At 37.6% G+C, this 15,638-nt stretch overlaps 1 protein-coding gene across 2 annotated transcripts in view; it reads right to left on the bottom strand.

The window, feature by feature from the left end:
• Window positions 1-1,159: 1,159 nt before the first annotated feature.
• adamts2a (ADAM metallopeptidase with thrombospondin type 1 motif, 2a) overlaps window positions 1,160-15,638 on the bottom strand; it is an 82,022-nt gene continuing 67,543 nt past the window's right edge. For both annotated transcript variants that reach the window (XM_065287514.2, XM_065287515.2), the window contains exons 13-22: window positions 15,092-15,225; window positions 12,937-13,060; window positions 11,950-12,030; window positions 11,495-11,658; window positions 11,253-11,412; window positions 11,048-11,180; window positions 10,755-10,962; window positions 8,041-8,170; window positions 7,876-7,950; window positions 1,160-2,336 (exon numbers count right to left, since the gene is read on the bottom strand). In XM_065287514.2, the coding sequence (XP_065143586.1) occupies window positions 1,564-2,336; window positions 7,876-7,950; window positions 8,041-8,170; window positions 10,755-10,962; window positions 11,048-11,180; window positions 11,253-11,412; window positions 11,495-11,658; window positions 11,950-12,030; window positions 12,937-13,060; window positions 15,092-15,225 (1,982 nt within the window). In that variant the 3' untranslated portion in view covers window positions 1,160-1,563. The remainder of the gene's footprint in view (window positions 2,337-7,875; window positions 7,951-8,040; window positions 8,171-10,754; window positions 10,963-11,047; window positions 11,181-11,252; window positions 11,413-11,494; window positions 11,659-11,949; window positions 12,031-12,936; window positions 13,061-15,091; window positions 15,226-15,638) is intronic.

Raw genomic sequence — 15,638 nt, 5'->3', positions numbered from 1 at the left:
CTATATTTGTAGTGCATAACTTTTACAAAATACTTATTTAACTTATTTTATTTCTAAAATCAATTATCTTTGTATCCGTGTTTTAAAAGCATTTTAATCATGATGATTATTGACCAAATATAGTCAGCAATAACCTGCCCACGCTGAATGATGTGCCATTTGATTACTGTTTAGGTGCTGTGACTGCTTGTTGCCAGATATTAGGACTAAAACAAACAAAAAATAGGCTATAAAGCAAAAAATAAGTTCAGAACTTGTCTTTCCGAAATAAATTAGAGATATCGCTAACAGTCAGCTACACATTCTTATTTATACATTTTACAAAGTGTTGCATTAATTGCTAAAACATTAAACACTATGTCTAAAGAGGATTTTTCACAATGGGATCTGGCAACACTGTGAATGCTGCACAGCCGGCAGTGTCTTACAGCTGCTCGTCATTTTACGCAAAACTATACAGTAAACTGTCCAAACTTAATTATATACATGAAGGCTAACATGAATCATTTTAAAATTATTAATTAGTCATTCAGAGAACTTCAAATTAAAAAAAATTATATGAAAAATTTACTGAGCTGGCTACGGCCATGACTGTAGTGAACTGCAGCAAGTGAAAAGTTGAAACAATATGAACCAAAATCTTTAACCAAAACCTTAAAGGGACACTCCACTTTTTTAAGTGCTAAGTGCTCTAGCTCCCCGAGTCAAACATTTTATTCTTACCGTTTTTGAATCCATTCAGCTGATCTCCGGGTCTGGCGCTAGCACTTTTAGCATAGCTTAGCATAATCCATTGAATCTGATTAGACCATTAGCCTCGCGCTAAAAAATAACCAAAGAGTTTCGATATTTTTCCTATTATAAAATTAACCCTTCTGTAGTGACACTGTGTACTAAGACAGACAGAAAATTTTAAGTTGCGATTTTCTAGGCAGATATGGATTAATAATCAATGGATTATGCTAAGCTATGCTAAAAGTGCTAGCGCCAGACCTGGACATCAGCTGAATGGATTCCAAAACGGTAAAAATCAAATGTTTAACTCTAGGGGAGCTGGAAAATGAGCATATTTTCAAAAAAAGTGGAGTGTCCCTTTAAAAATGAAACAATGACTACATAACCTTTCCCACTTAAAATCACAGGGTAGAAATATTTAAAAAATAAAATTTTATAAAATCCAAAATTCATCGGTCTCTTCATTAAAAAAGGGAAATGTGCAACCAATTTTCATTCGAGTGCATTCAAAAAGCAAAATATCTTAGTGGTTTTGCAATGCCTGATCTCCAAAAGCAGACAACTTCAAATAGGCTCCTGCATTTGTTCTGTTTTTCAAACGTGGTTAAACCCTGCGACAGTCTCACTTTCACTTGAGCGTCGACTATGGCAATTTTTCTTTCCGGACCACACGTGTTAAAATGCCCTGACAGACAATTCGTGAAAGGCTGAGATCTCCAGTTATTTCCTGAATAATAATGTAAATGCCAAGAGAGAGTGTAGTTATAAAAACGTACTCGCAACAAACCGCAAGATCACCAGGCATGAGTAAATAGAAATACATATTTATCAGTCTCCTGGTTTCCTTTTCAGTCTTTGAAGGAGTAAGTCTTGCTTCCTCTTCTCCGCAAGGAGCTCTTGGATTCGTTTATTGTGCGTTTTCTCACGGAACGACACTCGCTTTCTGGAAACAAAGTGGTTTAGTGCGACCTCATTTGGACTGACAATCCTATAGGAAACATCGATGGAGTTGTTCTCCTTCTTGTCGTCTGATTTATGCAGACTTATTATGGCAGGAGGACTTGTCGGGGTAATTCGAGGCTGTGGAGTTGTTGTAACCGTTGTGTCGGGTTCATCCGCATGAGTGGATTGGGAAGTGGTTGGCCATGGCTCCAATGATTCTGATTCCCAGATGCGTACAGTTAAAGATCTGCTCCATGTTTCATCATCGAAGAAAGGGACGCTGGTATCTTCTTCATAGTGGAAGGTGGTGGGATGCTTGGTGATAACTCCATTGGTAAAGGGGACTGTGGTTCCTCTCTTGAGGGTGAATGGGCTCAAAGTGGTAGTGTAGTCCCAAAACGTTGGGTCGGTGTTTGGTCTCGTCCATGCTGTTCTGGGTTTCAGTGAGGTGCTGTACATCTGTGTGGTGTCAGCTGGAAACGAGGTTATAGGAGGTGGATGAGTGGTATAGGTCCAGGGCCTGGTAACGTTAAATTCATCGGTGTTGTTTCCTTCTTTGCAGGACTTGCAGCACATCTGTCTGTAGCTGGGATTGGAGCAATATTTATTAAGACCCTCCATCCGACAAAACACAGATTTGTCTCCTTTGCAGCGTAACCCTGGAAGACAAACCGGCAGACTTAGTTTGGAGCCATCGAGTGAGAATTTTTTTTTAATAGTGTTGTTTTGGGTTTTTTGGTTAACATAGTTGTGGGAAAAGGAAAAAGAAGCAAAATTTAAATAAAACTCCTTTACAAATACCCCTGAAACCATTACAAAATGTAATGTTACCGTAGTACTGTAACATCCCACCAATCGAAGCCAGCACATTAAAGTCTGTGTAAAGTCTGATATTAAATGTATTCTCAGTTTGTGACACCACAGACAAATCCATCCAGCCAAATTTGAATAATACAAAAATAAATAAAGTTAAAGTAACCCAACTGCACTCAAATGCTGGGGGCGTGTCTGCTGTCAACGCTGAAACCACGCTCACTCACAGGAAGCTTTCGTCTTTCTCAAACGAGGGGCAACCTTCCGATCTCTTTGATGGAGCCAACATGGAAGTGACTTTAAACTGCAATTCATCGACTGGCCACTAGAAACAGACTCCAAAAGGGAGTCACTTCCCATAGACCTCCATGTAAACATACCCAACTTTACAGTAGAAAATAATATGTTTACAGCCTGTTTTGGTCTATATAGCTAATTTTGCCCTACATGACAACTGTGAGCTAGGCGGGCGTGGTTTCAGCAAACAGTCACCTCAGCTTCACCCACATCCCACCTCTTTACCCATGTTCGGTTATCTGTGAGTGATGTGCAGTGACGTGCGGCCAAGATGGCGACGGTAGGCACCGCCTACTTTAACCTTAAAAACGTTCTTCAGAAACCAATGGGTGACGTCACAGGCACTGCGTACATATTTTTTACCGTCAATGATCGTAACTTTCAAACATACTAGTGATGCGCGGGTCCCACTATCATGAAATTATTTGGACCGCCCCAGCCTGTCCCGCACCACACCAGTGAAGCGCGGGTTTATCCAAAATGAGCGGTTGCAAGTTGCAAGTAATCCAAAGATATTTTTAATGATATGTGGGTTGCGGTTGGTCGGGTCGTGTGAAATTAAGATGCCAATTATCTATTTTACAACTACTATTTAAAAAAAAATGTGGGTCAGGAAGCGGTTTGGGTACTATACATATACATATACATATATATATATATACATATATATATATATATATATATATATATATATATATATATATATATATATATATATATATATATATATATATACACTATATATACTTATAAGGCTTATAAGTAGGCTTTATTTCAGCCTAAAAGTGCTCGGAAACAACCACTAGATTACATCGCCATGTAAACTGGCAACAACACAAACCGTGTGCTCACACTTTATGGGTTACAACCTGAATGAATAAACCCGATTGTGTTAGGGGCGGGGCCAAAATCTGTGTCTTAAATAGACCCTTTTACAGTTTGTACACAATGATGACGTGGCAACGTATGCGCGCACATTTTTGCAATGGAAGTACGACAAGAATCAGCAGTGAAGCAACACAGACAGAGAAAGTTATTTTAAAAAGTTGATTTTATCAACTGTTTCAACACAGCTACCAGATCCGTGTACTATAGTGAAGTGGATAGAAGACGTTAGCAGATGGTCAAATATAAAGTTGCCAGATACATATATAGTATATTAGTATATTATATTAGTGCAACCAAACGCAACAAACAGACTTTTTAATGCTGGGAAACCGTTTTGATGAACTTTCTGAGTTGCTAACACGTTAGTACCATTGGGGAATAACACCACCACTTCTGTTGCCAAAATGTGGGCGCAGGCTACTTGATCACGTTGGAGTCACCGTTTTAGCCTCACCCAAATAATCCTGAACACAGAAATGTGAAAAAACGTTTAACAGTTTAGTATTACATAGTTCACAGTCTTTTAAACGTGTTTCAGCAATAATTTTTTAACATTTGTTTTAAACAATTCTCTATATATTACTTTACACAGACTTTAACAATAGAGATCCACAAAGACCAATATAGTTACCATCAAAACCAGTACAGCTCCCATTACAACCCTTAAACCCATTATAATGTATGTGATTGTTATTTTTATAGTTTTTTTTTAAGAAAGGAAAAGCTAGTAAGCAAGAGCGAAAAACCTTTTTGCGTAAAATTACGAAGCACAAGTTCAAATGGTTTAAATATTCAATATATGACTTGACCCTTTATTCCCATAAACACAGCTGACAAGGAACCACATTAGTTACACAGTGACTTTCTGTCATATACTGTATAGAGCGTGTACAAGACGACACACAAAACTGCTCTCATTACAATGTAAACTGCTTTGAAATGTCACACCATTCACAGATTAGTAAACACTTTGGTAAAACATCTCATAACACCATCAAATTCATTTAAAATTGTACACAATTATGAAGAATGTAACTTTAAAAATGCAAATGGCACACATCCTGGACAATAACCCAACATTACCATGAGATGCTAAACTCAAGTAAGACCAACAGAGGGCGCAAAGCATTCAACAGAGACTTTCAACAAACTGCCCTTAGTCTTTTTTTATATAATCTAATTCAATGTGAGGTGGTTTGATATAATTTCCCAAATAAATAAATAAATAAATAAAGGAACAGTCTTGGTAAAAGCTACTGTGCTTTTCATTTATTGCAAAGCTGCCCTTGTGTATTTGAACGAAGGAGGAATTTTAACCCGCACCCTGTTTTATTCATTTGAATTCGGGCTACTCAGATGAACAGCCATTGCTGATAAAAAACGCAGCATCTCACACGTATCGCACGCATACATATGCAGACATGAATAAACTTTATAATCCTGTAAAATATCATTTTAAATACAGAGCTCTCATCATAATAGAAGTCTCTCAAACCAGGTTTTCTTGCCTGGACACAGTAATGATTTTAAGTTAAAATACACAGGTAAGTACAATATATCATTTTTTACTGGTGTATAACAGTCATTTATTATGTTATTAAGATTACTAAGTACGTCACATCACTTAAGGACTAATTGACGACGGGCCGTTGAATTATTCGAAAATAATGCATAAAATAAAGCATTAATTTCAAATTATTAAACGTCCCATCATCAATTATTTCTTACATGTATAAATAATTGCTGTATAGTTTATAAAAAGGCCTTTAGATATACCATCTGTCTTTTCAAACACTTACAATCATGATACAGAAGGGAATGATCATGATTTAATATAAGATCTAATGATCTGTTTTCTTTTACTGTAAATCTTTTTACATTTACAGTTTGAAATCGTGTGGGCATGCGATATTAATGGACTTAGTGATATTAATGTCACATCTTTATAGCTAAATTAAGGCAAAAGATTTTGATGCGAGTGGAATTTTTTTTTTTTTACAAATTATACAGAAGCATGAGGTATTTTATCCTTCAATGTAATGTCAAACATCAACACGCAACCAATATACAACATAACACTTGAACTGTGTGTAACATTGTAAAGTAACTGGACCTGTTTCTCCCAGTATTGTACAAAAACATTATTGGGAGGTTTCCCGGACAGGGCTTATCCTAGTCCCAGACTAAAATGCATGTTTGAGCTGCCTTAATATGAAAACATCTTGCACCGACATACATCAGTGTCATCGTTTTGTCTCAAGATGCACACCAGTCATGTTTTTGTAAGGTTTGTTTGTAAAAACTACTTAAATGTAATAATATAACTAAGGCCTAGTCCTGGATTAATCTAAACCCTGTCCGGGTAACTCCCCCTAAATGAGTAAAAATAAACTTAAAGGGACACTCCACTTTTTTTGAAAATAGGCTCATTTTCCAGCTCCTCTAGAGTTAAACATTTGGTTTTTGCCGTTTTGGAATCCATTCAGCTGATCTCCGGGTCTGGCGGTACCACTTTTAGCATAGCTTAGCATAATCCATTGAATCTGATTAGACCATTAGCATTGCGCTAAATATTTTCACAAAATTTTCTAGGCAGATATGTCTAGGAACTATACTCTCATTCTGGCGTAATAATCAAGGACTTTGCTGCTGTAACATGTCTGCAGGAGGCGCGATGATATTACGCAGCACCTGAAAATAGTCCTCTTAGTATCGTTCAATAGCAGGGAACTATTTTCGGGCACTGTGTAATATCATTGCCTCTGCTGCAGCCATGTTACGGCAGTAAAGTCTGTGATTATTGGACCAGAATGAGAGTATAGTTCCTAGCCAAATCGGCCTAGAAAATCTCAACTTTTAATCTTCCGTCCGTCTTAGTACACAATGTAACTACAGAAGAGTCAAGTTTTAAATAGGAAAAATATCGAAATTCTTTGGTCATTATTGAGCGCGATGCTAATGGTCTAATCAGATTCAATGGATTATGCTAAGCTATGCTAAAAGTGGTACCACTAGACCCGGAGATCAGCTGAATGGATTCCAAAACGGTACAAATCAAATGTTTAACTCAAGGGGAGCTGGAAAATTAACATATTTTCAAAAAAAGTGGGGTATCCCTTTAAAGGTGCACTCAGTAATTTTTCCTTACTTAAAGATCCAATGTGTAGATTTTTAGCAGCCTCTAACAGTGAGATTGTGAATTGCAACCAATGGCTTAGTCGACAGCTCACCCCTCCTTTTTTGAAAAGCATAGAGAAGCTACGGTAGCCATCACAGTACAAACAGGTCATCATCTGAGACAACGTAGTTATAAAGCGCACCCTATTGAGCAGTTTGTCCATTTAGGGCTACTTTAGAAACATGTCGGCGACTTTAAAGTAAGGGGACATTCGGTGTATGTAGGTAAAAACGGCTCATTTTAAGGTAATAAAAAAACAATAGAGTTCATTATGTAAGGTCTTTGTACACCACTGAAAATATAGTTATGTAGATTATATTGCATTTCTGTCAAGAGATCCTTTTAAAAGTTACACATTGCACCTTTAACTAACCGCATCTGCGGTGCATAGTGTCACTGGTGAGAAAAACATACAGTAAAATAACTTTATGCAACTTTAAAAAATGAAACGGCTGTGGAAGCTAGCTTAACTTGCATTGTGATCTGTGTATACTCATCTCTTAAACCATTTATCGAGAAACTATGTACAAAAATACATGACATTTAACAGTCAAAATAAGTACCTACTAAATCGCTTTATAGATATATTTGTCTCATATTGTATATGCATATAACTGATAAATGACCAGAAAGTTCCAGTCACCAGTGATCGCAAAACGCCTCCCTCGCACAGAGGGGCTTGTTTAAAGTTTGTTGAAGTCTTAACCATAGCCATATTTCCTGAAACATCATTACCACCGCGGCTTTTTAAAATCAAGCTCACGCATCCGCTGCCCTCTTTCAATGCACTTTAAGAGGCAGTGTTCACCCATCAGCCCTGCAGAAGACCATGTGTAGAGCAGACAAGGGCAGAGCAAAGAAATTCCCTCAGAAGAAGGAGAAGTTATATAAGAGCAGATCGAGAGGAAGAAGTGGTCAGGGCAAAGTGTAACAAAGCCATAGCGTAAGAGAAAGAGGAAGAGTCCAGGTGAGAGCAGCCATGCAGCACACTGAAGGCTCCTGACTGGAGAAAGGCCGTTTACTTGAGGAGATCTTGGGTGCTGGGAACTCTGGGTCTGCTCTGGAGAGCCACTGGATTAGGAAGTTCCCTCGGTCATCTGGAGGTCGAAATGTAAAAGATGCTTTAGCTAAAGTAGTGTTTGGGATTAAAGGATATGAAGTGGTTGTGAGATTATGAAAACACTCACTTGGACATGGAGACAGCTGACAGGTTCTGATGTTCTCGGGCTTGGTGTCCATGCAGAGGCCGATGGCGTTGTCAGGGGTGCTGCACATCACCTGTCGTTCCTGAGATCCATTTCCACAGGTCACTGAGCACTACACACACATATACATTATGTAAACATACAGGTATGTGTGACCAAAACTCACTACTGTAGCATTAAAGGTGTAGTGTGTACATTTTAGAAGGATCTTTGAACAGCAATGCAATAAAATATAGATAACTGTATTATCAGTGGTGTATAAAGACCTTACAAAATGAACTGTTTTTATTACCTTAGAATGAGCCGTTTTTATCTACATACACCACTTAAATGGCCATTTTGCGCAATCATGTTTCTACAGTAGCCCTAAACAGACAAACTGCACATCTCAGTCCTTACAGAAAAATGTGAAGTTTTTTGTGATTGTTGCTGGCAAAAATCCTTGATCTTGCGGCAAGTTTCAGTGGCGGTTCTACACGGAGGGCCGTGCCTCTGTGGACATGTCCTTGGCCACCCATGCCCCCCCCCCCCGTGATGACCAAATAAAGATAATGAATTTATTATGATTTTACACGCGAGTGCCAAAAGCGGAACTAATGCGACCTAACGTTCTACACGGGCGAATTAGAGCGGTGCACCCAATCACTGTAGCCGCCTGCGGGTGCTGCTCGGTAAGTATCTCAATTAATTTCCTAGCTCCCGAGGTTGTGAATCAGTATCTTGTGTATGCAGATTTGGGCACTGGTAAGGACTCTAGCTTACTTCACATTGAGACACTGTTCACTTATTATCCTGTGACGTGGCTGCTTAAGCGTATCGTGACAACACTATCGTGCATACACGGAAAGACGCGTTTCAAAAAGCAAGCGAACATTAAATCTTTCTGTTCTTGACTGGGCACATACAAACAAAATGATCACCACAGTATTCTTTTCCTAATTAAAAAGCATTTGTTTATGTCTTAAGTGTATGTATAGATTACAGTCAGAAAACAGTCTGTGCTTATTTGGTCTTAAAGAGACAGTAACCTCAATTAACCTACTTAAGTCTGTGTCATTAATGTTAATCAAACAACCCAAGACAAAGAGAAAATCACTTCTGTAGCTCTAAAAATAATTAACATATTTAATTTATACAATAAAGACAGAGTTATGATTCATTTAATTTGATTTCCGAAAAATAATCTGATCCGTGCCTCAAAAACTGTAATATGATCTAAACCGTGAGTATTGTAAATCGTCACACCCCTAGTAAAGTAAGTACACAGTCATAGCCATAAATGTAATGGTACTAATAATCAACATAATATCTTTTGGTGTTTCGGCCTTGGTTTCCTCTTGGTTTTGGCCAAGAATTTTCATTTTGGTTCATCCCTAATAAAAACCTTTGTGCGGTTATTCAAATTCAATTGATCCAATATTGTTGTGCCAATTCAAATACTTAAGTGTGGACTCAACTGTCCACAGTAGATAGGCTTTCATAAATAGGAAATGGCACAATGTTGTACCCTGTAATGTATTCTTTATTTTTTATGACCCTGCCCCTTTTGCAACTGCACTCACTCTTGTACAAAATAAATGTCTATATGATTTGTAAAGTAAAATAAACTTTATAATCTTTAAATATTGTTTTTTGCCCTTTTTTTAATGTGCCCCTCTAGTTAAGCACTTGCCCCTTCTTGGTAAATTTGTCTATAACTGCCATTAAATGCGATGGAATATGCGGGATATTTATGCAGTTTTATGCGATGAAATTGCAAAAACTGTTGTCACGTAATTATGTCACTTCATAATGTTCCCATGGCAACAGGGGACATGGCTGCGCTTGTGTGAAGTGAATGCAACATTTTTCGAATTTCGGCTAAGATATACGTCACATTTTGCTACAAAAAAACGGGGATTATGAAATCATGCAAGCCCCTCCTATTTTGCATGTGGAAATCTGCAATTTAAGTGGCGAAAGTGCGGCGTTTTTGAAAAAAAAAAAAGCGGCGCCCGCATAAATATGCAAACTTTGCCTGATTATGCATTGAATCATGCGATCGCATAATTGTTTTTTCTGGATGGACTGACATGTGTTTGTTCAAGTTGAATACATTTAAAATATTAAACTATAAAACTATACAATAACAGCCTCATGCAAAGCATTCTGGGAACCAGAAATCATCATCAAACTTTTTCTGTTTTTTGCTTCAGATTTTGTTTCCTAGAATGTTTTGCTTGATGCTGTTTTTCTAGTTTTATTCTGTAAAGACAAATGCCTTGTAAATGTTTAATGCTCATTTAACTTTGAACAAAATTTTCTAACCCCAAACCCAAACAATTAATGGTAAAAAATAAATAAATTGAGAAACTAATACCTAAAAGGAAAATTTTTTTTGTTTTTTTACGCATCTCCATGAGACTGGTTTCCCTGTGATGGCTACCGTAGCTTCTCTATGCGTTTCAAAGTAAAGTGTGCAATTTGCAACCTTACCACTAGATGCTGCTAAAATCTACACACTGCACCTTTAACAGGGTCATGTTTTATATTGACTTTTAAATTATTTATCTCTGCATCAGCAGTGTCTGGGCAAAGCTTGCATTATAAATGCGTTCGGCTGAAGAAAGGTAAGCATATGCATAATTGTCATTTTTGGGTGAATTATTCCTTTAACTTTATCAGACAGATCACTAACAGTTCACCCACATACACACCTGCGACCAGGGTCCTGTTCTCCACTGCGCAGGGCACAGGTGACGATTACACGACCGTCGTCCCTCGGGCCGATCGTCGTTACAGTATTTGGCATTGATGGCTTTGAACGAACCGTCCATGTCGGCTCTGACACAGCGCACGGGTCTTGTTTGAGAACCGGTCTTACCGCATGATTTACTGCACTCCTCCCATTCGCCCGTCACCCAGCTAATGTACACATACAACATGGACACGTAAGATTCATTTCCAGAATTTGGACATGATCGTGGTTTGATTGTGACCACATGCTTACATTGGTTCTGAGCACTCCTTCTGGTTGCATGCCCGGCTGATGGCGCGAGGTTTGGTTATGTTGGAGCAAAAAGTGCGGTGGACCATTTTGCCATCCGACTTCCTCCGGCAGCCAAATCGCGTGTACTGCTTTCCTAAAAGCAGAGGAAGATTGTTAAACTATCAGCACTATTAAACCTCACGCATGTTTCTTTAAATCTGTGTACCTCCACCGCACGGCTTGGAACAGTGCGACCATTTTTTGAGCGCCCACTCGAAGTAAATGGTGTCGTCCTGAGGCAGGTTGTTCTCCATCGAAGAGAGCGGGTCCTCCGGCAGGATGTATTTGTATGAAAGCGTGACTTTAGAAGTACTTTGAGACTGAACCTGCAATAGATGTTCGACATTGAGGTTGTATGTTAAAAAAACATTAAAATAACCTGATTGAAACGCAAACGTTAATTCTAACCATAATGAGAACTCCGTATTTAAGCGGTCCGGTCGTCTGGAGTGACTCCGTGTCATCGTTGTTAGTGTACTCCCACGCCACGCCTTTCTCGATGACCGTCCGTGACTCAGGAAAATCGCCCTCATCGTTCAAAAACACTTGATCTGTGGCTTGGTTCTTGACCGCTATGAGAAAACAACTGAACTTTAGGAAAATGCTGTGTAATTCATACTGTACAGAGGTGGCCAGTGAGAAAAACAAAGATCAATCTTCATCAGGCTGACTTTATATGTGTTTATTGTACCTATAAATCATGGTATTGGAACACATTAGCTAAGGTGCTTCACGGCCACTGAGCCTCACCGAGCCAGAAGTGTAAATCTCTCCATCAATAATATACAGTGGGAGGCCGGACGCTTGAGTTATGAGCGCCAATGTCTTGTAATTAATCACACGGGCGTCTTCTGACATCCTACCTAGAATGTGTGGAGTTCCCTTGAATTCACGGATTAGAATGTGACGGGCTCCTCTGGGAATCTCCAGGATTTTCAGAAAACCTAAGAAAACAATTCCCAGAAATCACCAGTGACTATTACAGTATAAAACTATAAATAAATAAACAAGAATAAACAATTAGTAGGGGAGAGCGAGGCACAAACTAACGCTTTTTGACTTTGGCTCTATGATTCAAAAAATATTTAAGTTATATTCATAATTTTTTACACAATCAACACACACATCTCTGCTACAAATTAACACTTTGTTTGTGGGACCTACCGTTATACAATTACACCGAAAGTTACTGGAGTGCAAACGTTACCCCATAGTTTTTGTAACACCTGCTAGAAAATTTACTTTAAACACAAATAATTCAATAAAATTTTGTCTATATACTTGAGGTGAATATTGTTTACATGCACATTATATAATATGGTATATAAAAATTAACGCATAAGTATACACTAAGAGAATATATGAGAGTATTTAAAGGGGCAGTTCACCCAAAAATGAAAAGTCAGTCATCATTTTCTCACCCTAATGTTGTTACAAACCTGTATGAGTTTCTTTATTGTTTTGAATAGAAAATAATATATTCTAATAAACAATGGTAACCACACAGGTGATGGTACTGTACCCACTGACTTCCATAGTAGTTGTTTCTCCTGCTACTATTGTGACAATTGTGTGCTTACTATCATTTATCAAAATATCTTCTTTACAATAAAAAAAAAACCTCATACAGGTTTACAGGAAATCACTTTCAAATTCTTCACCCCTGATTTCACATAAAAAAACTATCTATGCAAAAACAGTCTAACACACATAATTTCCCTACAGCAAGGACAGGTTAGCTCCTAAAATGCTGTTAATCACGTTTCTTGAGTTGTCCAGCCAGATATGTTTAAATGAATCTGGGTTAAAACCAGACTTTGACTTTGACAACGACTTTGTCGAGGAGTCACCTGGTTTCCTCGTGCTGCGGGTGAAGTTGCCTTTGACAATCTTGCAGGTCGAATTGTCTCCTCCACACACCCCACACTTATCGTCCTCAAGCTCTGACGCGATCACAATGTCACAGCCCACTTTCTGTGCAGAGAGCAGAGTTAACAGAACCAGGAATATATATATATATATATATATATATATATATATATATATATAAATATATATATATATATATATATATATATATATATATATATATATATATATATATATATATATATATATATATATATATATATATATATATATATATATAAAGATATCAAGATTATAATTTCACAGAATGGGCTTCTCATTATATAGGATGATTTTATGTAGAAAATGACTTTAGCTGACCTTAGTGCTTTATCATGAACTTTGAACTCTACAGTGTTTTTTATAAAAATCTGTTTTTTATGACACTACAAAACTTTTTTTTTAATCCCTTAACCAGGATTAAATCACGGTTTATCTTCTAAATCATTCAATCAAAGTTACATTTACGTCATGTCCTTACTTTAATCCTATTTCTCCAAATCAGATTTAAAGTTCAGTTTGGGTTTAACGTTTGCAGCTGTGGGATAAATTTGATGGATTAAGTAAAAAGAAGTTTGTTATAGTGCTTTTGTCATTCTGCCATACACTAATCCATCACAATGGTTTAATCACTGATATGTTCTGTCCTGTTTAAGATTAACTGAAAAAAACAAACAATCCTTTTTGACTGCAAATATCAATAAGAAAAATGGTATCACTTTACAATAAGGTTGCATTTGTTAACATTACTTAACACATTGGCTTGAACATGAACTAACTATACTTCTACAACAGTTCTTAATCGTAGTTCGTGTTAATTTCAGCATTTACTAATACATTTTTAATAATGTAACTGAAAACATTAGTTAAAGGGGACATATCATGAATTTTTTTCATGTTAAAGTGCTATAATCACGCAAAAAACGGTGCTATATAGCACCAAAAGTGGTTCTTTGCCCGTAAGCACCTGTGTAGAACCACAAAGTGCTATGTAGAACCATATGTGGTGCTATAGTGGTGCTATATGGCCCCCATATGGTTCTTCACTGGTGCTTCACCGGTGCTATATGGCACTAAAAACGGTTCTTCTATGATTACGAGCAAAGAACCACTTTTGGTGCTATATAGCACCGTTTGTTTTATAGTGTGTTTCTATCAACCTAGAAAATGTGAAAAGGATCAAGATCAACCCAGTAACTTAGTTTTGGTAAACTATTCACTGCAAGCATGTGAAAAAATAGGTAATTGAAATTTGTGATGTCAGGAGGGGAAAGTACCGCCCCCTTAATCTGCACTAAAAACTTGTTCCTGATGAGTTTTATGGTTTTCTGTAATACCGCGATTATCCAGTAGATGGAGCATATATTTATATATTTTTAAAAGAACATTTTCCTGAAAAGGCAGTTTGTGAAACTTTTATAAAAATCACAAAAAATGCTGGTTGGCAACTTTAAAAAAAAAGGCTGGCAGGGAATGAGTTAAAGGACACATGGCACATTTTTGCTCACACTTACAAAGTGGCAATTTTAACATTCTGTAATAAATTATCACATATGTACTCTGAGGACAACCTTATTGTAAAGTGTTTCCATAAAAACATTTAGATAGGAATAGCGCAACACTAATCATGTGCCGGCCCGTGTGTTTATACACAACAACTCTTTTCAGCCGACCACAGCAAGGAAACAATCACAAATGATAAATCCAGTCGGTCTCTACACGCCAATATGCATGAAAAAACCTGTCCTTTTCCAGACGTTCAGATTATAAAGCAATATGTCTTGGCGTGCACGTCATCTTTTAATCCCCCCAGCAAAACGCAGACATCCAAGAATGCTTCTTATAAAAAACAAGAATGCGCATCGATCTGCTTCACCCACACTAGTACATTCTTGTCATATATTCCACTACTATATCCTACGACAACACAAAAACAAGCTAAATGCGTAACAGCGTCCTATTTAAGCAAATAAACAGTGTATATGTCAGCGAGGAGTGGAAACATTTGATCAGAATAAACAGAAATGCCCGATATTATTCATTCTCTGGCATTTTAAAGGATGAACTTCAGTGACGGATGATCTGAATGACCTTTACCTCGCACTCTCCCCGCACACACACGCTGTACAGGTCTTTGTATGAGCAGCGCGTGCCGTCATGCACCATTCTCTTCATGTACACCACGTCTCCGGTCTCCTTTGACTGGCAGTACAGCTGACATCTCTCCTCAGCTGTCCAAAAAACACAACAGAGAGTGAGCAGATGAGTGGAAAACAGTCTTTTGTGGTTTTCCAGTTGGGTTTGACGTGATCCCATTTGTGTTTGTGGCTATGCATGCATATCAAAGTACTGACAGCATTTCAAATGTAAAACTTGCCATGGATGAACAGATGCTTCAGGTGACGTCGAGTTTTTATGGTATTTATGATACGTTTGTAACGCATGGCGTTTCTGTAGATGGTACAGCATGCCACTAGCAATGTCAAAGTCATGGGTTCAGTTCCCAAGGATGGATAGCTTTGGATAGAAGTGGCTTTGCATAAGAATGGATGCTAAATGTAAATGTCAGTTTCAGTGTTTTTACAAATGTACAAAAATTTATGCATACAGTATGAGTATGTGATCAATACCCAGAAAGCAATTT

Source organism: Paramisgurnus dabryanus, chromosome 18, assembly GCF_030506205.2.
Source record: "Paramisgurnus dabryanus chromosome 18, PD_genome_1.1, whole genome shotgun sequence".
Lineage (NCBI taxonomy): Eukaryota > Metazoa > Chordata > Actinopteri > Cypriniformes > Cobitidae > Paramisgurnus > Paramisgurnus dabryanus.
The sequence above is the reverse complement of the archived record's forward strand: the minus strand, read 5'-3'. Positions and strand labels throughout refer to the sequence as shown.